Source organism: Euphorbia lathyris, chromosome 1 (genome assembly GCF_963576675.1).
Source record: "Euphorbia lathyris chromosome 1, ddEupLath1.1, whole genome shotgun sequence".
NCBI lineage: Eukaryota > Viridiplantae > Streptophyta > Magnoliopsida > Malpighiales > Euphorbiaceae > Euphorbia > Euphorbia lathyris.
The window spans coordinates 22,921,217-22,946,279 of record NC_088910.1 but is presented as its reverse complement, the minus strand read 5'-3'; the positions used below and the strand labels follow the sequence as shown (position 1 = coordinate 22,946,279).

The window sequence follows — 25,063 nt, the reverse complement described above, 5'->3', positions numbered from 1 at the left end:
GACACGTACTTGTCACATTCAGACATTTCTTCAACTCCCCCATCAACATTGCTCTTTCCCTTTTTGACCTCACTCCCCTCCTTGGATTTGACTTTATTATGAGAGAGGCTGGATAAATCATCCACGAAACCTAAGTCAATGTGACATAATGTCTCTCCCGTTCTACCAATGCACACATTCACATTCAACTCCCGAGTTGGACAATCTCCTAAGGTGGTCTCCCCTTTCTCATGAGGCGAACTCTTCATAGGCGTAAGGATGTACCGGATTCCGCCTTTGCGTACGGTGTAGGTGTTGCTTCTTCCCGCATATGAGGCATCACAATCAAATTGCCATGGCCTTCCTAAGAGCGCATGTCAAACATCCATCTCCACAACATCACACATAGCTCCGTCTTGATAAGCTCCAATGGTGAAAAGAACCTTACACCGATGAGTAACTTGAAACTCCTCCACCTCGTTGACCCAACTAATGCGGTAAGGTCTAGGATGTGGCTTGGTAACAAACCAAATTTACCCACGATGGATTGACTAATGATATTCACTTGACTTCCTCTGTCGATGATCACCTCACATTTATTCCCAAGAATTAATCACTGAGTTGTAAATAATGGATGACGTGGGCTATGCTCCTCTTCACTAGACATTAGCACCATCATCACCAAATACACATGATGCTCATCCCGATCATCCTCACCCTCATAGGTATCTTCATTTTGGCTCCACTCAATGCTCGCCGACTCATCTTCATAATGGAACCAATCTTCATCATCCTCATAAGTATCTTCATTTCGGTTCCACTCAACATCCTCCAATTCATCATCGTGATGGAATCTATCTTCCTCATCTTCATAGGAAGCCCCATTTCGGTTCCACTGAATGATTTGATGCTCACTCTCATTATGATAGACCCTATCTTCGTCATCTTCATAAATAATCTCATGTTGGTCCCACCCAACTTAAGCCCATATTAAGCCCAACCACCAACCAATGTTAAGACGTAACCATTACCCTTGAATCATGCATATCGAAGCATGGATCCTTGAAGTGATCCTGAGTTGAATCAATAGAAACTCTGTTTAGAGTGGATACCTACCGATCTGCAAGAGCACTTCTAATAAAGCTAACTATGTGAATGTGGGAGTGAGCTCGCTCCTTATGAATTTTGGGAAAAACATTCTCAAATGTTCACTATACCGGGATATACATCCATGACCATAAAAATATAAGCTTTTTTGAACTACACTTTGAAAAGGTTTGGTGTAGTATAATATTAGAGATATAGTTCAAGACTACGTGTCGCTCTAGTAAAATCTAAATTGTACAATGCAAAAGTTCAAATCAAAAGATGCCTTTGTTTATGCTTGATATTACGTTTTAAGTTATTGCTCAATAAAACGTTTTAAAAATTCAAGTGGGGGGGATTGTTGCGCAACCCTAAATCTTTAAATTATAAAAGTGTTATGTTAGGCTTTGTTCAAATTTGAGACTTGATAAAATTTGACTAAGTGTCTAAACTCCTATTTTATTTATATATACATTAGAGTTCCACATCAGAAATTTATCACTTGTAAGAAAAGTTTATAAAGTGATGTCTCATACCTTACATTAGAGTGTCCCCCAAGAGCTATCCACTTTTGTGGAAGAGTGATGACCCACATGATGTTTGTTTGACTTTTGATAGAATTATGTGCATGTCGTCCTAGATTGCTTAATTCATTATTTATGTTCTTCATTTTACAATGTTGAGTTATCAACGAAAGTGTTTGGCATCTTTTATAGTCAGTCGACTGAGGATATTCCTTTTATCTCGAGGAATTGGATACGGTTCAGAACTCACATCTATTTTTTACTTGCTTTCCGGTAAGAAAAAGAAAGGACTGGACTCTGAGACCGTGCAGAAGTCCGTTCCATCTAACAAATAACACTTATATCTAAGCAAGTTCGCACTGAGACTTCGAACACCAACGGAACACTCTCTTACTTCGACCAGAGGCAATCAAATGCGTTTTTATCGGGAATCGTCGAGTATTAGTTAGTGTAAGCAAGGTTAGTTAGTGTCCATCTTTACTTAGCCTTAGGGTAAGCCTGGACCAACTCTATTCTTTATCCAATCTCTCTGTACGGATCGAGGTAGATGCTAGTTCTATTTTAACCTACAATACATTCTATATGATTGTTAGACTGAATTATTATGTTCTAAATGAGAAAACATGTGTTTTCTTAGTTCATTTTGTTAATGATATTTTAAGAATATAATTTTTATTATAGATTGTTTATTAATGGGAAAATTTGATATTCTAGTAAATATTAAAATTTCGGTATTTTAGAAATGACGAGTTTTGGAAGAAAAGTTTAGCTTAATTGGTAGTTTGGATAAGCATTTGTTTAGGAAGTGCAGCCCACTCCATGGCTACACGAGCCCACATCTGAATATCTTCATCTTCACCATATCCCTCCCCAAAACCTCAATTCAACACGCCGAGAAATGGTAGTGTCTCTCAGACTACCGTCTCTAACCTCCCTATTCTTCTCTTCTCCGTCACTCCGTCGCTCTCCGACGTTTTCCAGGCGTCGCTTTTGTATCCGTCCGCCGCCTCTTATATCTTCTTTCTCTGTTCAGAGTGCCGCGTCTAGCCCTCCGGAGACTGAGGACAGAGTTCAGAACCTCAAAGATAGAGTCCGTGAGGACCGTTCCGTTACTCCCCGATCTCAAGACTTCAATGCTTGGTATCTTGATGTTATTGCCAGCGCTGAGCTCGCCGATTATGGTCCCGTTCGTGGTACTATGGTTATCCGTCCGTACGGATATGCTATCTGGGAGGCAATTCAGGTGCATTTTTATTCATTTAAGTTGCTAAATTCCGTTTTGGAAGTGCTTTTGGAGACTTACAGTGCTTACTTGCAAAATTCAGGATTATCTGAATGTTAAATTCAAGGAGACTGGGCATAGCAACATGTATTTCCCACAGGTGTGTTATTAGTCGATGAGGTTTTTTCTCTGTTTCTCAACTGAGCTTCTTTACTATCTCCTTAATCGATGTTTATAAGCTTCAAAAAACATAGTATGATAGAAAATAATAGAAGAATTGCCAGTTGCTTATAATCATAGTTTTAAATTGGTGCTTTACCTCCTGAAACAAATTATTGCAGAAATGATTGTTTTCTTCCAGGTTAGAATGTTTTCTTTTCCTTATCATTACATTATGGCTGCAGTTTATACCTTATTCCTTTATAGAGAAAGAAGCTAGTCATGTTGAGGGCTTCAGTCCAGAACTTGCTTTGGTAACAATTGGTGGAGGAAAGGAGCTTGAAGAAAAACTTGTTGTAAGTGTATTCTGAAGCAACAATTTACACTTGCACTTTTGGCCGCTTTTAGAATTTATCATACAAGAAGCTTGTTCAACTTCATGAAAAGACATGACCTGTGTTTTGGCTTTGATTGTTGCACTTCTTGAGGTTGTGGCAGGTTCGACCCACTAGTGAAACCATAGTGAATCACATGTTTACACAGTGGATTCATAGTTATCGAGATCTTCCTCTCATGGTCAATCAGGTAAATTTTTTGATAATTCAGTTTAAGACCTGTGTATAACCTCCTTTTTCTTTTGTGTTTCATAACTTTTTTTGTTTCCCTTTCAGTGGGCAAATGTCACAAGATGGGAGATGCGCACAAAACCATTTGTGAGGACTCTTGAATTTTTGTGGCAAGAAGGTCATACTGCTCATGCCACCCTGGAGGAAGCAGAAAAAGAGGTTTTCTGCGAACTCCATGGAATTATTTTGATGACTCTTAAAAGAGACAGAAATTTAATTATTACAATGCTCTACTGAACTGCAGGCACTCCAGATGATTGATGTTTATACTAAATTTTCTTATGAGCAAGCTGCAATACCTGTTATTGCTGGCCGGAAATCTAAGGTTGAAACTTTTGCGGGTGCTGTTAGGACATATACAATAGAGGCTATGATGGGTGATCGGAAGGCATTACAGGCTGGAACCAGCCACAACCTTGGTCAAAATTTCTCACGAGCTTTTGGAACACTGGTAATTGAATATTCAGCTAGGCCTATTGCACTAACATTTATTCTGGCTGCTGCAAACAAAGGATCTGGGTACTAACCAAAGATAACCATAAAATTTCTTCAAAGAAGTGAATTAGTGGCTGTTTTTTATTTTATTTTTTATTTTTTTATGTTCATTTAGTGAAAACTGAACCCAAGTAGCTTAATAACTGACTGCTCATATTTTCTTCATAAAAGAGGACAATTGAAGAGGCAAACTATGGAATTGCTCTGTCTTACGATCATCAATCTAACCAAACGATGGGCATTTCTTATGCTCTTTCATGATGATCTAAGAAACATATATAAAAGTGAGCAGAGGTGTCTAACCTTCTAATGATTGGCTTAGTACCAATCTCCCTTCTTTTCTGCTTCTATGCATGTAAAATGCTTGCTTGTCAGTTTCAGTTTACTTACTATCACATGCAGAATATGTTTGTTCTCTTTTCGTATATAAAGAAGGTGTTTGGTTCTGCAAAAATATAACTAGGAACTGGATGGGCATGGATCATTATTATTTGGTTGTATAAAAGGAGATTTGGAATGAGAATGGCATTCCTATAAGTAGGGAATCACTCATGGCCCCTCACCCCCCATTAATCATTTTTTACTCCAAGGAATCAAGTTAGAAAATACATTTTTTGTCAAAAAAAAAAAAAAATGTCATATTCCCACGTTTTCTCTTTGTTTATGAAGTCAATAAACCTTATTTCTTATAAATGTAATAATATAAATATTTTAAACTAGTTGTTTTTTTGAAGTCTTCATAGATGATTTTGTTTTACAGTGGCAGATCCAATCCATATTTTTTGCCGAAAAATCTTATCCATGTTTTATTACTCTATGTTTGATACTATAATATGAAAGATTACACTAATGTGATATAGTACTATACAAATTAAACTAAATAAAAAGTAAAATTATAAACAATATTATATGAATTATATTGTATTATCATAATTATGCATATGAGAACTAAAGTAGTCAGATTCTAATTCCGGTCTAAGCGGGACAGCTTTATTAAATGGTGACTCGATTCTGATTCCATATCGTTCCAGTTACAAAGTTTAAACCAAATGACCCCTAAGGTGAAATGTTGTTCAGTGTGGGAATTGTCTTGACAGGTGTTTTCATTATAGCATAGTAAATATTCTGATATTTGTTTGCGGTTCCCTTATTTTCATTTTTTTTTCCCTTTCAGCTCAGTAACAATTTTTGCATTGTCCTGCGATACTGAGGTTTACATTTTATTGTTGATTGTACAGTTCACTGATGAAAATGGACAGAGACATCATGTCTGGCAGACATCATGGGCCATTAGCACCCGCTTTGTCGGTGGTATTATTATGACACATGGAGATGATGCTGGTCTAACGCTTCCGCCGAAAATTGCACCAATACAGGCACTTCTAAATTCCTGATGCTGGTTTTGATTTCATAAGGTTGGTATATACCTTCAACTGTTTCAAATGCTTCATATGTGCATTGCATCCTTGCAGGTGGTGATTGTGCCAATCTGGAAGAAGGAAAAGGAGAAATCTGTCGTTCTCAATGCGGCATCTTCTGTTAAAGAGGGTCTGCTATCTGCTGGCTTGAAAGTTAAACTGGATGACTCAGATCAAAGAACCCCTGGATGGAAGTTCAATTTCTGGGAGATGAAGGTCAGTCCTCATTCCTAAGTTCTGACCACATGTAACTCTGTCATTGATTAATTGTTGCATCAAATAACATAGTTATGTTTCCCATGGCAAGAAATCAAATAAAGTACCGACCAATACAACTTATTGCATCCGTTTTGTCAAAAGACCTATATTGGACCTTTTTTTTTATCGTGTTTCAAATGTTGATCTGCTGATTTTTGGTGCTGGTGCATGTACATTTCTGCCTTGTATACTATGCTGGTGTTTATTTGATTGTAGAATACTTGTTTAGTAATCACTATTTTACTATGAAAATCCTGTTCAAACTGTAATATTGTACCTTGATTTCATAGGGAGTACCTCTGAGGATTGAAATTGGTCCTCGGGATGTTGCAAGTGGAAGTGTGGTCGTATCCAGAAGAGATGTTCCTGGAAAGGAAGGTAAAGTATTTGGAATATCGATGGAGCCTTCTATTTTAGAAGCTTATGTGAAGGAGAGGTTGGAAGAGATTCAGTCATCCCTTTTGGGAAGAGCAATATCATTCCGGGATAGGTGTGTTTTCTCGCTCTAGCATTTATTTTCCTGAGAAATCTACTTCATTTTTAATCATGGGATATGAACTTTGCTTTATTTTTCTGTCATGTTTTGCTATTACTTTCCACAAGTATGGGGCATAACCACATAAAATGTTCAAGCAAAAAGGGCGTGCAAGTTAGTCCTTGATAGGATCTCGTGAAGAGTTTCTGTTTGCCCCGGGAATTTTCACTTTGCAGAAATACCAAATGTTATGATGATTTGAAATTCAAGAATCTTGAAATGCTCATGGAATATTTAGGAATTGATAGTGCTAAAACGGGAACTGATGCATATGTAATCTCTGGGAAGTAAATATATAATAACTGTACTTTCACGATTTCAGGTTAGGGAGCAAATTTTGTTTTAGGACTGTCTTTTTAGTTTACCAGAATTTGACATTGCAGATGGTTCAGATAATAGATAAAGTAATATGAGTGGTTTTTAATTCAAATAGGATTACATGTCTATTTATGATAACAGCACTTTTTTCATTGTTTATGGCATCGTTTTCTGGAAGCTTCCTGTTTTGCTACCCATGTATAGGTATAAGTTCCTTGTCATAGGCTTTTGGATTTGTATGTAATTCAAGTACTTAAAGCTGATATTTTTTATATAGTATAATTACTTACTAATTGCATTCTTCATATGTTATTCAATGTTTCTTTGCAGTAATATTGTGGATGTGAGCTCGTATGATGAACTTAAAACAGCCATATCCCTTGGCAAATGGGCAAGGGGCCCTTGGTCAGCTAGGTAGATTGTTTCTTATATCTCTTTTGTCTATTAATAAATGCAAGGAGAATGCAATATGATGTATTCTTGCATCACTGCATGTATTTTCTTATGTTATGCTGCCATTATTGGTCGCAGTGATGCCGATGAATTAAAGGTGAAAGAAGAAACAGGAGCAACCATTAGGTGCTTTCCCTTTGAACAGCCTCAAGGCAATAAAACGTGCTTGATGACTGGCAAGCCAGCAGAAGAAGTTGCAATATTTGCTAAATCTTATTAATGCACTGGCATTCAAATCTTGTTTGATGGAGTATTTAATCATGGTACATTTCTTCACAGTTCTCTCTTTTCACATGTTTACCAGTTTAAAAAATTTGGTTAAAGCACTGTATCTTAATCCTCTGTTTAATTTTGAATAGGCATATAGTGGGGCTCATGAAGATAACCACGGAGAGGCAAATATTATTACCGAAGGGTGTACCGTGCTGTGTTTTGTATTTTGCAAGTTCCATTGGAAATCATGAGAAGGTAAACATTGCGTTGGTGAAGCATTGGAGTTTGCAATCAGTTGCGACTGGGATGTTGGAAAAGGGGGATGGGAATGCTTCTAAGCGAAAAATTTCTGTAGTTCATTTTGTTCTCTCTCTGTAATTCGATTTTTAATTTGGTCTTTTTTGACTTTATGTGCATGGTCAAAAGCGAAAATGATGTTCCGGAACTCATGTTTGAAATCTAATGAGGAACTTGGGGAGAGAAATTGATTGCTAATATCTTTCTCACCACTATTTTGTATACATAAATAATATCTGAGATCCCATTTTGTTATTTACTCTGCTAGTTATATATGAGATAGTCGATTTTAATCAATTTAATTGGTAACAATTTCATTGTTTTTGCTTCTCTGATATGCTTTACAACTATGAAACTCCAAACAAGTTTTGGATCAGAAGACAGCCTTGTTTCTTTTGCCTCACCAGCTAAAGCTAATTGACTCGAAATGAAGGTTATCCGACGAGCTGGAAGAGCAGATTGCGGCCGCGTCTTGCCTCATCTTCTTTGGCCCACTTACAAGTACGCCTATACTCTCTCCTTTGCATTTCAACAGAATCCCTACAAGAATCAATATTAGAATTTAGACCCCTTTAACATTTATGCAATAGCATGTTTAATTAAACATTAATGCGGTATTTGAGAATACCACTAGTAGCATTCTGGTTGTATAACTGTATTGCCTTTTAATTTTGTTTTGGACATCAACTTTGTTAAGGATCTTAAGATTTCTGTGAACCGTTCTGGAGAAAGAGAGAAGAAAAAAATTACTTTCTAAATTCGGTCTTTCACCGAGGTGCACTTTGGTGGCTTGCAGAAGAGACTGGTGTGGAAGGCTTTCTAGTTCTCTGTCAGTATTTGTAATCTTTGAGCCTGGTAATGTTCCTGGTGTTGGCATATCTGTGTTTTTAATCTGCTTCATTTCCTTGGAATTATGTTTCTTGGTCCACAGAAATGCTGCAGACGCAGTTATCAGGATGGAAAAACTTATTGTGAACATGTTTAAAGCAGATCTTGAAGGCACAGTGTATATCCTATTAGAATTATGGTCGATGGGGTATATGTAGTACCGCGTAAGAATGCCAATCAGGAGAAGGAAGATGATGAAAGAAGCAGATATTATGGCACTGAGCCAAAGCCAGCTGTTTGGACCTAGGACTGCAGAAATAGGCACATCCGATGCTTTAGGCATAAACCATATGGTTCTGAGGAGATTATGGTTCTCTTTTTTAAGTTCTTGCTCTCTAGTTATATAAGCTTCAATTTCCAACTGCAGACGAGAAATGTCAAATGTAGTGCCTGAAACTGGCATTAGAAGGTCTAGCATGGCGAGACCGTTAGATTTCTTGAAAGCACATACAAGCAGAATCTTTGGAGTCTTGCCATTTGTTGTGTTGGCTAGAAAGAGGATCTCACGGATGATGGAGATGAAAGGGGTTATGCCACTTCCTCCACTAATCATCACTAGCATATCATGCCTGCAACATTTATATTATTCTCCCATGTTATCATAGGTGCACTTCATCTTATCAAGTAATTAGTAACAAAAGCTAGAAGTGCTTCAAATATTGACACTAGGAAATGAGAAGGTTTGTCAAGCACCTAAGAAAACAGGTTGAAGGAGGGCTGTATGGCCCTTCAATGGCAACCTCGAGATGGTCCGCTGGTGCAGGCGATGAGAGCATCTGATACAATTTTTTAGTCCAGTTTCCTTCACATTTGATGACAATGCTCAGCTGTTCAGGATCCATATTGCTGCTGGATGTAATTGTGAAAGGATGCCATTGCAGCTTGGAGATTTTAGGCAAATTTATAAAGGCCGTGCTTCTTGGAGCATAGCTCAACTCTGCTACAAGGTACAAACTTCAGTTGCATGTTATAAATCTGTGTAAGATAGCATAAAGTTATGAATTTTAATCTCACCTGGGTTCTTAAAGAAATTTAGCTCAACTGTTTCACATGACAAAATGTGAGCTGATACCAAATGAATTCTTTGTTGAGATTGTAAAAATCTTAAATATCGGTCAATCAAGTAGAGGTAGAAACCAGGAAGAATAACGAATGCACTGGAGATGCCAACATGGAACATGTAGAAGACACCAAAAAGAATATAAAGATGATGACTATAGAAGAAAAGTTCGAAAAGTTTTCGCCTTATGTTCTTATGGCTTGTGACCCACATGACAAGTCCAGAGGCCAAAGCTATTTCTCCAGCTACATTTGAAACAAGGACCTTGTCCCATTTGAGCATCTGCCATTCGCAAAAAAACGTATGCTCAGTCTGCAGATATTTTCAGCTGCAACATAAACTAATTGCGTCCAAGTAGTTAGGGAATTATAGTTTTAGTCGGGACAAGGGGAAAATTTGCGCCTTAAGATTATTGTGGATTTATCCTTATCATACAAAATAGCTAAATCTTGCCTCTATGGTGGTAAGCCTAGTTCAACTTTACCCCTATAGAAAGAACCCTAGCTTAATTTACCATTAATACTACTGATTGAATCTTTGAGAAGGTGTAAAATGAGCTAGACTTTCGACTATGGGGCAATAGTTGTTCGTTTTGTTTTATAAAGGTAAAATTGATCTTTTTGTGGAAAAATTGCTTCTCTCTTGTTTTTACCTGTGATAATTGTTGAGTTTTGGCCCAATAGATGATGTAGCATAAACCGTGTGCAGTGAAGATGGTCAAAGCCATATGTCCTAACCATATATGGTACTTGATGCTTGCCTCTGAGGTGAGACCAACAAGCTGCAAAATTGATGACCCTCTTGCCACTGGAAAGAAGATAAGGGCCAGGCAGATATTTCCAACAAGTCCAAGTGAAAGGCCTGTATCCTGCAGTTTGACTTCCCACCTGCCAAAACAACCCAATTGGACGAGATGAAATTGAAGAACTAACCTTAGTTTAGTTTTCTGCTAAACCAGGTATGTAATTCTCCTGAAAACTATTACAACTAGAAATTAAGTCAAAGAGTAAAGTGTGAGAAAGTCTTACACTTGTAGCCCTGAGTAAGCAGCCTGTATGGCAGCATATGAGAACATACTATGCAAGTAAGAGTACAGAGACCACACCATTAACACAAGCAATATGCCCAGTAATGATAATTCATTACAAGAAACAATCCCAAGAGGGCCTTTTGTCATCAACGGGCGCTTCCACCAAGCAAACGAAGGATTCACTTCTCTGTTTAATTTCCACAGTCCATCAATTCATTTGTTATATACACTGGGAAAAAAGTATCACGAGACTTTTGATAATTCTGATTTTGGTAGATTAAATTTTTGATTTTTCATTTCAACACATTAGATCACTGATCAATTTTTTTTTGTCACATTAAACCTTTGATGATCAGAAAATAAGTTTTGAATATAAAACTCGGTTAATTGAGCATTATTCATTTCATCTGCATTCCTATTTTGTAGCTTTAACTTTTTCAAAAGTAGGTTATTTATTTATTCATGTTTGACTTGTGTTTAGGGAAATAATAAAAACCTTATTTTAAACGGTAAAAAATATAATTTTAAAAGCAAATGAAATGACGCTCTTTTAACTGAATAACATGTTAACAACTAACTAATTTGGCAAGCAAAAATATAATGTGACAAAATAAATAAATGATCAGTGAGTCTGATGTGTTGAAATAAAAGATCGTGGATTGATCCAGCAAACACAGAATGATCAGGGATATCATGGTGCTTTTTGACCGTACACTATTCATCTTCTTTCTCTTTGAATTAGAGACTACCAAAAGGCAGAGTTATATTTTGAGTAAAAGAGCTTTACCTGCTGCCTCCAGAAACATATTTTTTTCCAATATGGATATACAAACAGGCCAAGGTGGCAATAAAAAGAATTGGGAATGTGTGGATTAGTGTGTTTGCACCTGCAGTTTCATAGAAAATAACATGAGATGAGATATAGTGGGATATGCTTTCTTCTTCTTGCAAGTTTAAGTAGCCAAATCTAACCTTGTTCACCAAAGAATGTGGAACTGGTTTTTGCCTGAATATCAGGCAGCCAGTGCAAATAATACGTGTCTGTAGGCATCATCACCCAAATCATCATATAACCCAGAAAGATCACCGATATCAGCCCCCATATGGCTGATCGGACGGTTGTCATTGTTTGGCGAGAATAACTCTCGCTAAATCCTGAAAACATGTGTTTTTTCCTTTATAACTTTGTTGTTTTCAAGTCTTGAGGGATCTTTTATACTTATTGATAGAAAGAAAGAGACCTTATATATAGAGGAATTAAGAGTGGCAATGAAAGACAAATTATATGTCACTTATCAGTGGGAACTGTGTGAATAGACAAGTTTGATTCCTAACCTGAGCTGCAGGAATGTGCCATAATGAATAGGATGGTTTTTATCGTTTCTCACAATGCAAGTAATTGTGACAGGCAAATTAGGGAAAGTTGTCACTTTGCTTTGTTACTTTAGTAGGTTTGAGGCAATTCGCCATGTTAAGTGGTCTCTAATATGTTTTCTTAGAGTTGGTTTGATTGACCTTCGATATGTTTACTTAAAATTTGTTTAGTTCAGTTGTTGTTAACTGATTGATATTACTCCATCCATTCCATTATATAGTGTTTCACACAAATTAAAAAATACAGTTAATATAGAGTCAAATTAATGAATTTACATTGGTTAACCTACAAAACTTTTATCTCTTATGTAATGGTTGACGAATAACCTTGGAATATGTTAAAAAAACATGTGGACCAAAACAAAAATTTAATGCTTGAACCGAAATACTAAACTAAAAATTCTTGGAAAATTAGAACGACTTATATATATTCTGAAAAAAAAAAACATTTTTAGAATGACTTATAAAATGGAATGGAATAAATAGTTGTTTTTTTTTTTTCCTAACATATAGTTATAAGCAAATGTTCATCAATTCTGTATGTTTCCGTACGGAAGATAATGGAGTGCTTCATAGAATTTCATTCACGTTGTTCCAAGGTTGGTTATATATTATTGCTAATAAATTTTTTGTATTGAACAATAGTTTGGTTTATTATATTAATCTAATCATGGTTTAGGAACTCCGCCAACTGCAAGGCAAAGCCGGACGATAGAAGTTGGACCATTAATGTTTAAGCATATCATTATTATAATATTTAATAAAAATGACAAGTTTTATACGTTCATATTATAAAGTAGTAATAAATAATACTTCTTTCATCTTATAGGAATAAGCTTGTACTACTTTTTTTTGGTTCAGAATTTCATATTCGAATTTTATTTTCCAGGGAACCATTAGTTAGTTTTTTCTACTTCATATTTCTTATTTTTGTAGATTGTACTTTATTGTCTTCAACTTTATATTTTCATTTGAGTTATTTTTATGATTTAATTTAAGGTTTTTTAGATGAAAGATCTATATTAATGCAATAATATATATCTAGGGGGGTGTTTGTTTAATGTTTTTTCACCTTCTGTTTGCCTTTTGATTTTGAAAATGAGAGTTTTGGGTGTTTGGTTAGACACTTCCTGTTTGCTTTTTGTAGCTTAAAAGTAATTTTTTTTTTATATAAAAGCAGTGAATCTCTGTTTTTTGGAAAAACAACATTTTCAAACAGCAAACAACAAATTGTAATGGGAAACAACAACAACAAATAGCAGGTAAAACAAACGGACCCTTAGAGAAAAGACCGGAGGGGGTTCGAGGTGGAACACCTTTGACCACCAAAAACCAGCTCTGATTATACAGGTTAATCCCTTTTTTGAGGTAATTTTTGTAAAAGGGTTAGATTGGGAAATATTTTCCAACCAGAGTTAAAAAAAAAGTATTTTTTTTTAAATTTAATTACTCATTATGGCGCCATAGGTGCCGTAATGAGTATGCATTGGGAATCCCTTAAAGTTCACGCCACTTCCCAAAATATAAAATATATTTTTTTAATTTATTATATTAGAAAAATAAAAATAAAATTATTATAAATTATAGAAATTAGTTTTTAATAAATTATAATTAAATGTATGATTATAATTGTTAAAATCGGACTTGTCAAATTATTATTAACCATCATTTTAGATATTTTAAATATCAATTATGTCTAAAATATTTAGTATATTATTAACAATTTTTTTTTTGTTGTTAAAATGCTAAAAATCAAACTTGCTACATATAAATTTGTACAATTTTATATATTAAGGTTATCTTTTGAAATATGAAGGTTAAATTTGCATAATTTCAAAGGTTAATTTTGTTATATGTTGCTTAAGCTAAATGATTTTCGACTCTTTTATGCATGAGAAAATCCTTACCATTAAGTTACCTTTTGTTGAGTTAGATATTTATTCACAAATTTGCAACAATCCTAGACTGGGGGGTAGAGGCAGCCATGGGCATTTGTGTATGTGTGGTTGATTACAATCATTTTTGTGTGTGGTTGATTACAAGGAAAGTTGATATTATTTTATTAGAAAATTGTTGATGTAAAAAATAAAGTTGGACAATTATTTTCTTTTTACTAGTAAAGTTCATTGGATTAGAATTAGTAAATTTAGTTTTGACGGGTGCCAATCTAATTGGGATGTCGTGATAGCCCTTGAAACTTTTTTTTATTCAAAAGGAATTAGCAAATTTATTTACAGAGTATCCAAACAAGGTGATGAGAACTTATTATCTTTTGTATATTTATGTTCTCATAACAGCCACACATATAATAAAGAAAACAAAGCTTGTATATATACATATATTCAAGCATATATATATGGATCACCAGTTAAAGCTAATGGATTCAAAATGGAGATTATCTGCCAAACCAGAAGAACATATTTTGGCAACTTCATGTCTCATTGACCTTGGCCCACATGCCAACACTCCCACATCCGTTCCTTTGCATTCAAACAATATTCCTGCAATGCAAACCCAACACCTCAATTCAAACATTAACAAAAATACCACAAATAACAAAACAAACTTTACTTTAAAAATTTATATTTTAACAGCTTTAAAATAGTTCTTTATAGTTGAAAAATGGTAAAAGTTGAATTAGAGGTTTCCAACTAACTAATTTCATAAATAGAGATTTAAATATCACAATAAATGAATGATTAAAGATACGATATATTAAAATAAAAAATAGAAGTTCAATCTATCAAATGATTAGGAGTTTCAACGATATATAGACTTAATGATACTTTCTCCATTCCATAATATTTGATGTTTTGATTCAATCTATTCACATTAATTAATTTTTACCAAATATACCTCTATTTAAGTTGTTTTTTATTTATTTATTTTGAGAATAAATAAAAATTAATTAATGGATGTAATTAATATAAAGTTAATAAAATATTTTACTTACAATTAATTATATTTTTTTATTTCCTGTACATTAATCTTAAAAAACAAATATTGTGAAATAAAAAGAGTACCTCACATATATCATTATGGAATTTATTTTATGATGGCTCGAGACTACTCTGCTTCTAGCAAATCAACACTAATGTTGACGTGTTATAACAATTAGGGAAAATTATACAGAAATTCATCTTTTAAAAACTATTTACAACTGTGTCAAATCATAATTTTAGATTATGTCAAACTAGTAAATCAGTACTTTTTTTTTTATAGATTTTAAGGATTAGAATTTATAAATTATAAGTCTAGAATATATTTTCTAGGGTTTATGATTTATGAATTGGAGTCTAGAATTTTTAAATTATAGTGTAAAATCATAATATATAGAGAATAATAATATATTAAGAATTAAATTTGGTGATATGACTTAGTTATAATTTTGTACTTAATTATGATATTCATGTATTTGACACTAACAATTAAACGCTTTAGCCCAATATGGTTTTTGAGCATACCAGAACTTATTATGCTGTAAATTGTAACTATTTTTAATATAAATTACATCTCCGACTCCTTAATTTTACCTCAATTTTCATTGTTCCTAAAGTTCAAAATTGGATAATATAGTCTTTAAATTTTGTATTTTACTAATATAATAGTTTCTTTTATTGTGAAAAAGTCAAAATGATTAATGATAATCTCAAAATAGAAAAATCTAAGAATTAAAATTGTTTTTTTTGTCAACTCACTATTTTCGGAACCTTCTTCTAAACAACCACTAAATGACCTCAAATCTAAAAAAAAAATTAAAAATATTATTTTCATCAACTCTACTGTCACTGTTATTGAAGTGAATGTGAACATCTTAATCCACAAACACCATAAGTCATTATATTAGTAAATTCAAAATTCAGAGCCATATAATGACTGATTTTGAAGTTTAGATACCATTAAGACAAAATAAAGTAAGTGGGAGAACTTACTTTTGAGATCAGGTCTAGCACCAAAATGAACCTTGGTAGCTTCAACAAGCAACTGCCGAGGAAAGCTTTCAACCTCCTCAATTGACTTCGGAGTTTCCATTTCCAAGTTCTGAACTTGTTGCACACTTGCCTTCTCATTCTGCATCTTCCTCCAAAGTAAAACTCCACTACACACAATCACAACACAAGCACATCCCAAAAACATATCCCACAGCACAAAATACGAGTAATGGTACACCAAATTACTATTTCCATCAATCGGGTAAATATAGTAACGATTAACAACCCCTAACAACAGTAGAAACATCACAAATGAAGTTCCAATTATTGCACCTAACCATAGCCAATTGTTGGGTCCGAGTGGTGCAGTTATGGCTGAGTCTTTTGGGTTCGGTTTGAACCATTTTGTTTCAATTTTAGACTGCTCTTGCTCTTGTTCTTGATCTTCATCTCTAGTGACATAAGCTTCGATTTGGAGCTGAAGTTGGTTCATGTGTGAAGAAGAGACATTGATGGGAAGCAAGAGGTCTAACATGGCGAGATCAGTAGAGTTCTTAAATGCACAAACTAAAAGGACACGTGGAACTTGGGTGTTTGGTTTTGTGGTTTGGGAAATTATTTGCCGGATTATGGAGATAAATGGAGTTATACCGCTGCCTCCACTGATCATCACCAATAAATCATGCCTGTTGACAATATAATTAATTATAAGCCTTTTTAACTAAAATGAGTCATAAATTTTTAACTAATTTTAATATTCGTAGCTAATTGAGCTTAATATATACTGTTATAATTAAAAGAGAAAAGTACAAAATATAAATTCGGTTTAGTCAATTTTTAAATATAAATTTTATGGTTTAAAAGTTGACAAACAGGTACTGGTTGATTCCGTTAGCAAACAGTCTAAACTGATTAATTGTATTAAAGAAAAAAAGGTAAAATGACAGTCAAAATCAAGAGGAAAAGAGTTTTTATAATAAGGATAAGGTGTAAAAATGACCGTTAACAAATAAAAGCAATATTACCCTTTAATGTCAAAAATAGCACAATTAAAGGTCTAACGTTCATAATTTGGACCAATTTTGGATATTACCAACTGATTTGTTTCCACAGTTAAAATCATGATTTAATATTTAAGGAAGGAGGCTAAAGTTAGTTCTGTGTAGCAAAAGCCATGATTTAATATTTACTCAGAAATTGTATAACTTGGCGGCAAATTCTTTCAACAGCACAGCATTGCCACAATCTCAACATCTTTTTTACAGTAATTCTTTAACAAAAATACCCATAAATGAGTGAATGGAGAAAAAGAAGAGAGCTTGGATCGATTCGCAAGCTGAATGGTATCCCTGAGCATCTTAGAAGAAGCTATTGAGCAGAGGAGTAGATGAGGGTGCGCAAGGAGTCCTTTCGTATAGGGCCTCAAAATTGTAAGGGCCCCAAAATTTAAGACGTGTTTAGTTAAATATAGATATATTAGCTTAAATTGAAAATAATAATAATGTAATGTAATACGATATATTTACACTCTTTTACTATATCGAGTGCATATGTGATTTAGATATTTAACCATTCAAAATTCACAACCTTAGCATTCATTAATTTCTTTTTATATTTTTCTTAATACAAAATTTTATTAAAAATTAAGGATTTGATAAAAATTTAGCACAGGGGCCCTAAAAAGTTTAAGACGGCCCTGCTATTGAGTAACTGATATCCAAGTTCATTCTAATTTTCAAGTTTTCGACATGATTTTCTCACCAAATTTTGTAATTTCCGTTTTAGGGTTTGTGAGATTGAAGCTTGGATGAAATCAAAGTGAGAAGGAAGTGGAATCGGCAATTTTGAAATACTTGGAAGCTGAAGAGATTTCAGCTAGGGTTTTTGTTACTTGAGATTATTACGTTTATGTTTATGTTTTTTGTTTGGTTTTAACTTTCAGATGAATTGTGAGAATTGGTAATATTGGTGAGGGTTGATGCAGATTTTAACTCCGCCTGTGAGGGTCACTTGGTGGCATTTACAGCCGGTCCCAAACCCGGACAAAGGAGCAAGGTTGCGGTAGGTTTGTGGCGGCCAGCGTAAAACTTAGCCACATCTTATGACATGAACCAACATATGAATATCGTGGGGGCATTCCCTACTCAGCGACGCGCTGCACTTCTTAAACCCGGGTGTAGTGAAAAATGTGCAAGGGTTGCTAGGTCGTCATCCCGAAGCGGTGTGCCACCCCAGGACCCGGGGGTGGTGTCAAATATGCAAGGGTTGCGGGTAAATAAGCTAGTCCACGGTAACGGTAATGGTAAAGGTAGGGGTAGGGGTAATAGGTTACGCTTTGGGACATGGAACATAGGCTCTCTGACAGGAAGATTAGTTGAAATTGTAGATGTTATGAAGAGGAGAAGAATAAATATAATATGCCTACAAGAAACCAAATGGGTTGGAGCCAAGGCCAGAGAGATAGCTCCTTGGGGTTATAAACTTTGGTACTCAGGAAAGGACATGGGTAGAAATGGAGTAGGTATTCTTATTAATCGGGAGTATATTGATGATGTAGTAGCAGTGTCTAGAAAGAGCGATAGAATTATGAGTGTTAAGCTTGTGATAGGGGATGAGGTTGTGAATGTCATAAGTGCATATGCGCCACAAATAGGATTAGATGTCTCTATAAGATAAGCCTTTTGGGAGGACTTAGAGCAAGTGGTGCAACAGGTTCCTAGGGATGAAAAGATGGTACTGGGTGGTGATCTCAACGGGTTCTAGGCGAGATGGGTTTGAGAGTGTCCATGGAGGGTATGGTTTTGGAGATAAAAATGAAGCAGGAAATGATATCTTGGAATTAGCAGCAGCCTATGATTTGAGTATCATGAACACATGGTTTATGAAAAGAAAATCCCACTTAGTGACTTATCGGAGTGACGGTAATGCGAGTCAAATTGACTTCTTCCTAGTAAGGAGTGCTTGGAGAAAGAGTTATATTGATTGTAAGGTGATCCCTGGTGAGAGTACGACAACCCAACATAGAGTAGTGGTGCTTGATTTTTGAAGTACCGTATGAGAAAACGAACACCACAAGTGGAGACTAGGATTAAATGGTGGAAACTTCAAGGGGAGAATCAACAAAAAATTTGTGGATGAGATGGCCAAAAAAGATATTTGGACTTGTAATATGGATTTAGATATAGATTCGATATGGACTAAGATGGAGCATAGTATAAGGGAAGTAGCGAAGGAAGTTCTGGGGGAATCTAAAGGTAGCATGCCACCGGGTAAAGACACATCTTGGTGGACAGAAGAAGTACGACAAGCAGTAAAAAGTAAGCGAGAATCCTATAAAATATTAGGGAAGTGTAGGAGTGATGAAAAGTACGAAAAGTACAAAGAGGCTTAAAGGGAAGTAAAGAAGCTCATACGAGATGCTAGAGCAAAGGTGAATCAGGATCTATATACAAGATTGGATACGAAGGAAGGGGAAAGAGACATATATAGAATTGCTCGGATGAGAGATAGGAAGACGTGAGATCTCGGAAAAGTTAAATGTGTGAAGGATGTGGACCAAAAAGTCCTAGTTGGAGATAAGGATATCAAGGAATGATGGAGGTCCTATTTTGATAACTTATTTAGTGGAGATCGCGGACAAGATGTGGGAGATATAAGTATCCCTCGCGATATGGTAAATCGTGAATGTATACGGAGAATTAAAAAAGGTGAAGTCAAAATGACATTAAATAAGATGAGATTGAAGAAAGTAGTAGGACCTGATGGCATCCCTATTGAGATTTGGAGATGTTTGGGAGAGGGGGGAATTGAATGGTTGACGACGTTCTTCAACAAAATTTGGAGAAACAATAAGATGCCATCAGAATGGAGAAAAAGTATCCTAATCCCTTTGTATAAGAACAAAGGTGATGTCCAGGATTGTGCCAACTATCGAGGAATCAAATTAATTAGTCACACTATGAAACTTTGGGAGCGAGTGATCGAACAAAGGCTAAGGAGGACGAAGATCTTGGAAAACCAGTTTGGCTTTATGCCGGGAAGATCAACTATGGAAGCCATCGATCTAATAAGACAATTAATGGAGCATTATCGAAATAAGAAGAAAGACTTGCATATGGTTTTCATTGACTTGGAGAAGGCATATGATAAGGTACCAAAGGAAGTACTTTGGTGGGCCTTAATAAGGAAAGGCATTTCGCGGAAATATATTGACATCATAAAGGACATGTATGAGGGAGCATGCATGAGTGTACGTACCCGTGTTGGGAAGACTGAAGAGTTTTCTATTACGATTGAAGTGCATCAAGGTTCTGCACTAAGCCCATTTCTTTTTTCCGTTGTTATGGATGAACTAACGAGTTCACTTCAAGATGGTATACAATGGTGCATGTTGTTTGCAGATGATATTGTGTTGGTTGATGAGACGAAAGAAGGCGTGGAGAGGAAGTTGGAACTGTGGAGACAAACTTTAGAATCTAGAGGCTTTAAGTTGAACCGAAGTAAGACGGAATATTTGGAGTGTAAGTTTAGCGGCATAGGAGTAGGGAGGCAGAGACAATCACACTAGACGGGAGAGTTGTTCATGCATCGGATTGCTTCCGTTATTTATGATCTATTATCCAAACAGATGGAGAAGTAGATGGAGATGTTGCTCATATGATTAAATCTGGGTGGGCGAAGTGGAAGAGTGCTACGGGTTTCCTTTGTAACCCCGACATGCCTAATAGATTGAAGGAAAAATTCTACCGCACGGCAATCAGACCATCATTGTTATATGGTACGGACTGTTGGGCAGTGAAACACTGTCACATTCATAAGATGTCGGTGGCAGAGATGCGTAGGTTGAGATGGATGTGTGGTCATACGAGAAAGAATCGGGTGAGTAATGAAATAATTAGGACAAAAGTAGGGGTTATATTTATTGAGAATAAAATGAGGGAAAACCGACTAAGGTGGTTTGGCCATGTAAGACGAAGAGCGCTTGATGCGCCGGTTAGGAGGACTGAAGAGTGGAAAATGGATGTAGTGATGAGGGGTAGGGGAAGAGCTAAGCAAACTTGGAGGGTGATCGAGAGTGATATGAGTTTTTTGGGGATTGAGGAAAATATGGTAGTGAATAGGACAGAGTGGATGGAAAGAATTTGTGTCGCTGACACGACTTGATTTCACGGTTTTATATGATGGTTCATGTTAGCCGACACCGAATCATTTTGGGACTAAGGCTTTGTTGTTGTTGATGCGGATTTTCCATCCGAAACAAAATTCTTGCTAAAAAAAATCATTCAGCGTGATGAGTGAATGAGTGGAAGACAAACGGAAAATTTAACAGTTTAAATAAATCTGTTAGTACGTCTAAAATTGGTCTAAATTATGAAGCTTGAACTCTTAATTGTACTATTTTTGACATTAGGAGTAATATTGTTCTAGATCGTAAACCTTAGGTGCATTTTTGCACCAAAATAATTTTTTTCCTTTTACTTTGATTGTCATTTGACTTTTTTAATACGTTAATCAGTTTAGACTGTTTTTGCTAAAAGAATCAGCTATAAGTACGTGTTTATCAACTTTTAAATCAAATAGTTTGGGTTTGAAAACCAACTCAACAGCTAATTTATTTTTATATTTTCTTCTAATTAAAATGCATCAATATGGAATTGAAAGAAATTGACCTTAAAAAATGGGATGAAGCGGGTCCATAGGGTCCTTCAACGGACATTTTCAGATTGTCCAGTGAATTAGAAGAAATTAGATTGTAGAGTTTGTGAGACCAACTTCCTTCTCTTTTGATGACAACACTAACCACATCTTGCTCCATTTCACTGTTTGAAGTAACAGTAAAAGGGTGCCATTGTAGCTTTGAAATACTTGGAACATTCAAAAACATTATGCTTGTCGGATTGTAATATAATCCTGTTTAAAACATTACAAATAAATACATGTTTTTAAGGAAATGCAATGCAAGTGTAGTTATAATATTAAAAACATTTGTTATATCTGCAAAATTACCTGGATCCTTGGAGAAGTTGAGTTCGACAGTGCCAGATGGCAAGAGTCGAGCTGAAAGTAATCTAGCATGTTGTTTAGATTGTAAAAACCTTAAGTATCGATCGATGAGGAAGAGGAATATCCCAGGAAGAATCATGCAGAAATAGGCAGCTCCAACATGCAATGCGTAGAATATTATGTAGAGAATGTATAAATGGTGACTGTACATGAATACTTCAAACTTTTTGCGCCTAATCGTATAAGAGCTGGTCACCCACATTCCCAGTGCAAATACTATTGCTATCTCTCCAGCTACATTTGACACATACGTTTTACTCCATTCTAGCATCTGCAACAAGTACAACCAAAATTTACTAACTATGAGTCTACTATATAAGCTACAAACTATTCTAGCTCAGCATTCGGTAAAAGCTCGGTTAAAGTTTTGCTTGATAGGCTCAATTCGTGTTTGGGATTGGCTTGAAGTATTAATAAGCCGAGCCTAATGGCTTCTTTAGATTCGGCTTTAAATATTGAAAACATGTTCAATTACTTTTTAATTAAAAATAAAATATTAATGACTATGGAGGAAGAAAGAAAATTAGCAGTTAGTCATTGACTCTATTGCTAAACTAGTCACAACTACTTAATGGCTGCTTTGGGGCTTTGTTTAGTCTGAGAACTAGGAATTCAAAGTTCAAAATATATAAACCCTAGAGACTAATTTGATTCTCATTCCCAAAGTTATCTCTCTGTACTTTGTCATCCACACCAGTAACACTAGCAACTACACATTCACACCGACAACAATATCATCTACAATCTGTGAGTTTGTCTTCTCTAACTATTAGTAACAGCTACTATTCTTAAAACTTTACATGTGATGGTTTTTTTTAAATAAATCTTTTAAACTTGTGTGAAGTATGTTATATGAATTTTTTTAAATCTTTTAAACTTGTGTGAAGTATGTTAAATGAATCGGGTCAGAGCTCGGTAAATTAAAACTCAGTTCGGTCAAAGCTCGGCTTGAGATATTAATGAACTAATAGCATATCTAGATTCGGTCTCAGTTCAGCTCGTTACCACTCCTAGTACAGACTCTACTACTCATTCCTTACATTTCATGTGAAATCTGACCCTAGTGAGCAGTTCAAGAAGTTCAGAGCACACATACTTTTCTAGAACCTCAATTATATACTAATTGGTTTGATTTTCATCCATTCTTCCCTTTCTAAAATATATACAATGAAAGAAATATAAGAAATCTAAAATAAATACATAGAATGAAGGAAAGGTAAGAAATCTATAATAAATATGGTGATATGCATAAAATCATAAAGCGATAAAAATGATGAGAAGAGACCAAAAAATGTAAAGCCAGTAATGCATGGACAAATTTCTCATAGTTGATGGATACTAAGATGGTGACTTCTCCTTATGATTTATAGCCACAACAATCATATCTTCTCCTTTTGATTTAGAGAAGATTGGACTAAAATGAATTAATCCATAAATTCATAATATAAATGGCCTCTTCTAATTACCATGACATTTTTTCTAATGTAAATCCCATTAATCTGTTCGAGATTCATTATATGTTTCTCGATATTAGGGTGTTTGTCTACCTACTTTTCAACATCCTGTTTACCTTTTCACTCTGAAAGGGAGAGTTTTTGGTGCTGGTTAACAATGTATTATTTACCTTTTAAACATGAAAAATAGCTATTTAGAAAAACAGAGAATCTGTGCTTTTTGGAAAAATAAATTTTTCCAACAGCAACAAATTTTTCCAACAGCAAAACATAACAACAAACAACACTAATAAAAGGAGAATTAGACTGGTAATAAAACAAAAAATCAAAATGAAGTTATTAGTAATATAGACAATTACCTCAGACATTTGATTAGTCATTGCATAATAAGCAATAAAGCCTAGAGAATGTGCAGTAAAAAGAATCATGGAGAGATGGCCTAGCCAAATATGATATTTGATACTTGATTCAGATGTCACTCCAAAAATACCCAATATTGGAGATCCTCTTGTCACTGGAAAGAATAGAAACGCCCAGCTTATATTTCCTATGTATCCCAGTCTTAGTGACACGCTTCGGAACTTCGCTTGCCATCTGTATAAACAACAAATTCTATTATGATTCCGGTCTATTAATCAAAAAACCAGAACGGGAAATCCGTACTCACACTTTCTCTCCTGCTTTATGCATATGAAGATGACCAAAACTGATGTAGAGGTAGTTATAAAGAGACCAGATCAAGAGTGCAATAAACATAGCTGAAAAAGCTAACTCCACTGCTGTTACTATCCCCAGTGGATTCATTACAAGGACCGGCCGTCTCCAGAATGATAACCTAACCGTTATATATATGAGATAACACTATTTTAACACAGTTATATTAATTAATAAGGAAATTAGGATAACCTAGTTGTGGAGGTGGATGTTGTTGCTTCTTTCTTCTGAAAATGGAGATAAACACATCCACATACAGCTATGAACATCATAGGGAATGAAAATAGAAGAAGATTGATTCCTGTAATTAAGGAAATAATTATAAGATTAATGATTCTTAATTAACTTGTGATGAACTGGGAAAATTAGGAAAATGTTGGAAAAAAATTACCTTGTGCTTGAAAATATGTGGAGTTGAGTTTGGTTTGTAAAGTTGGAGTCCATCTGTTTTTGTAAAGCTTTGTTGGAAGCAAAAACCAAATAATGATATATCCAACAAATACCAGAACAAGTATTAGCCTCATCACTTTGCTGCTGCTCATTTTCCCCTCTAGATACTTAAATTATCTGTATGATCTTCTTCAACCATTTATATATATACAAATGGAAGAAGTTTCCATCTCACCATGAGGTTGACACGACTTGAATTCAAGAGGCTCTAATACCATGTCATGGAACCAATTAAACTAAAAATTCAAACTGATAGTTAAGGCTCAATCATATATCTTATATTAATCTCTGACAACTCTTACATCCACAAATGTATTTAGGGAGCCGAGAGGGAACTTGAACACCCACTTATCGTTGAAAAACTTCATTGAACTTATACATCAAACTATAATTTTTTAAGATAGACGCCTAAAGATAGTAGAGCACCACCGTCAACTAAAGATAGCAATTTCTGACATAAAAACACTATTTACAGCACCAGACTGACACGACATGATTGACACGCAAATCATTTT

General features: G+C 35.0%; 3 protein-coding genes across 3 annotated transcripts; 1 reads left to right on the top strand and 2 right to left on the bottom strand.

Moving 5' to 3' along the window:
• The first annotated feature begins 2,377 nt into the window (after positions 1 to 2,377).
• LOC136224899 (proline--tRNA ligase, chloroplastic/mitochondrial) lies at positions 2,378 to 7,880 on the top strand. The gene is made up of 12 exons (XM_066013331.1): positions 2,378 to 2,832; positions 2,915 to 2,971; positions 3,216 to 3,326; positions 3,469 to 3,555; positions 3,642 to 3,755; positions 3,841 to 4,047; positions 5,330 to 5,467; positions 5,564 to 5,725; positions 6,058 to 6,257; positions 6,951 to 7,034; positions 7,152 to 7,336; positions 7,433 to 7,880. The coding sequence occupies exons 1-11, from the start codon at positions 2,488 to 2,490 to the stop codon at positions 7,291 to 7,293; spliced, it is 1,647 nt and encodes a 548-aa protein (XP_065869403.1). The 5' UTR covers positions 2,378 to 2,487; the 3' UTR covers positions 7,294 to 7,336; positions 7,433 to 7,880.
• Positions 7,881 to 7,983: 103 nt separating this feature from the next.
• Positions 7,984 to 11,774, bottom strand: LOC136224909 (ferric reduction oxidase 2-like). Its single transcript, XM_066013340.1, has 8 exons — positions 11,534 to 11,774; positions 11,349 to 11,448; positions 10,560 to 10,748; positions 10,184 to 10,418; positions 9,486 to 9,813; positions 9,165 to 9,408; positions 8,334 to 9,040; positions 7,984 to 8,123 (listed from the first exon to the last, which is right to left on the bottom strand). The coding sequence occupies exons 1-8, from the start codon at positions 11,724 to 11,726 to the stop codon at positions 7,984 to 7,986; spliced, it is 2,136 nt and encodes a 711-aa protein (XP_065869412.1). The 5' UTR covers positions 11,727 to 11,774.
• A 2,346-nt stretch (positions 11,775 to 14,120) lies between these two features.
• LOC136224892 (ferric reduction oxidase 4-like) lies at positions 14,121 to 24,799 on the bottom strand. The gene is made up of 8 exons (XM_066013320.1): positions 24,490 to 24,799; positions 24,291 to 24,399; positions 24,052 to 24,219; positions 23,744 to 23,978; positions 21,874 to 22,201; positions 21,537 to 21,777; positions 15,868 to 16,553; positions 14,121 to 14,436 (listed from the first exon to the last, which is right to left on the bottom strand). Exons 1-8 carry the CDS (start codon positions 24,638 to 24,640, stop codon positions 14,297 to 14,299), a joined length of 2,058 nt encoding a protein of 685 aa, XP_065869392.1. The 5' UTR covers positions 24,641 to 24,799; the 3' UTR covers positions 14,121 to 14,296.
• Positions 24,800 to 25,063: the final 264 nt, after the last annotated feature.

What these genes read in the sequence shown, in the direction of transcription:
- LOC136224899 (XM_066013331.1), top strand. Translation starts at nt 2,488, where the DNA reads ATGGTAGTGTCTCTCAGACTACCGTCTCTAACCTCCCTATTCTTCTCT. An exon ending in TTCCTCTCATGGTCAATCAG is followed by an intron (nt 3,556 to 3,641) that starts GTAAATTTTTTG and finishes TTTCCCTTTCAG; the next exon opens with TGGGCAAATGTCACAAGATG. An exon ending in TGGAGGAAGCAGAAAAAGAG is followed by an intron (nt 3,756 to 3,840) that starts GTTTTCTGCGAA and finishes ACTGAACTGCAG; the next exon opens with GCACTCCAGATGATTGATGT.
- LOC136224909 (XM_066013340.1), bottom strand. Translation starts at nt 11,726, where the DNA reads ATGTTTTCAGGATTTAGCGAGAGTTATTCTCGCCAAACAATGACAACC. An exon ending in CACATTCTTTGGTGAACAAG is followed by an intron (nt 11,449 to 11,533) that starts GTTAGATTTGGC and finishes ATGAAACTGCAG; the next exon opens with GTGCAAACACACTAATCCAC. An exon ending in AAATTTCTTTAAGAACCCAG is followed by an intron (nt 9,409 to 9,485) that starts GTGAGATTAAAA and finishes ACCTTGTAGCAG; the next exon opens with AGTTGAGCTATGCTCCAAGA.
- LOC136224892 (XM_066013320.1), bottom strand. Translation starts at nt 24,640, where the DNA reads ATGAGCAGCAGCAAAGTGATGAGGCTAATACTTGTTCTGGTATTTGTT. An exon ending in TGACTAATCAAATGTCTGAG is followed by an intron (nt 22,202 to 23,743) that starts GTAATTGTCTAT and finishes TACTTGTTGCAG; the next exon opens with ATGCTAGAATGGAGTAAAAC. An exon ending in TGCTAGACCTGATCTCAAAA is followed by an intron (nt 14,437 to 15,867) that starts GTAAGTTCTCCC and finishes TTTGCATTGCAG; the next exon opens with GAATATTGTTTGAATGCAAA.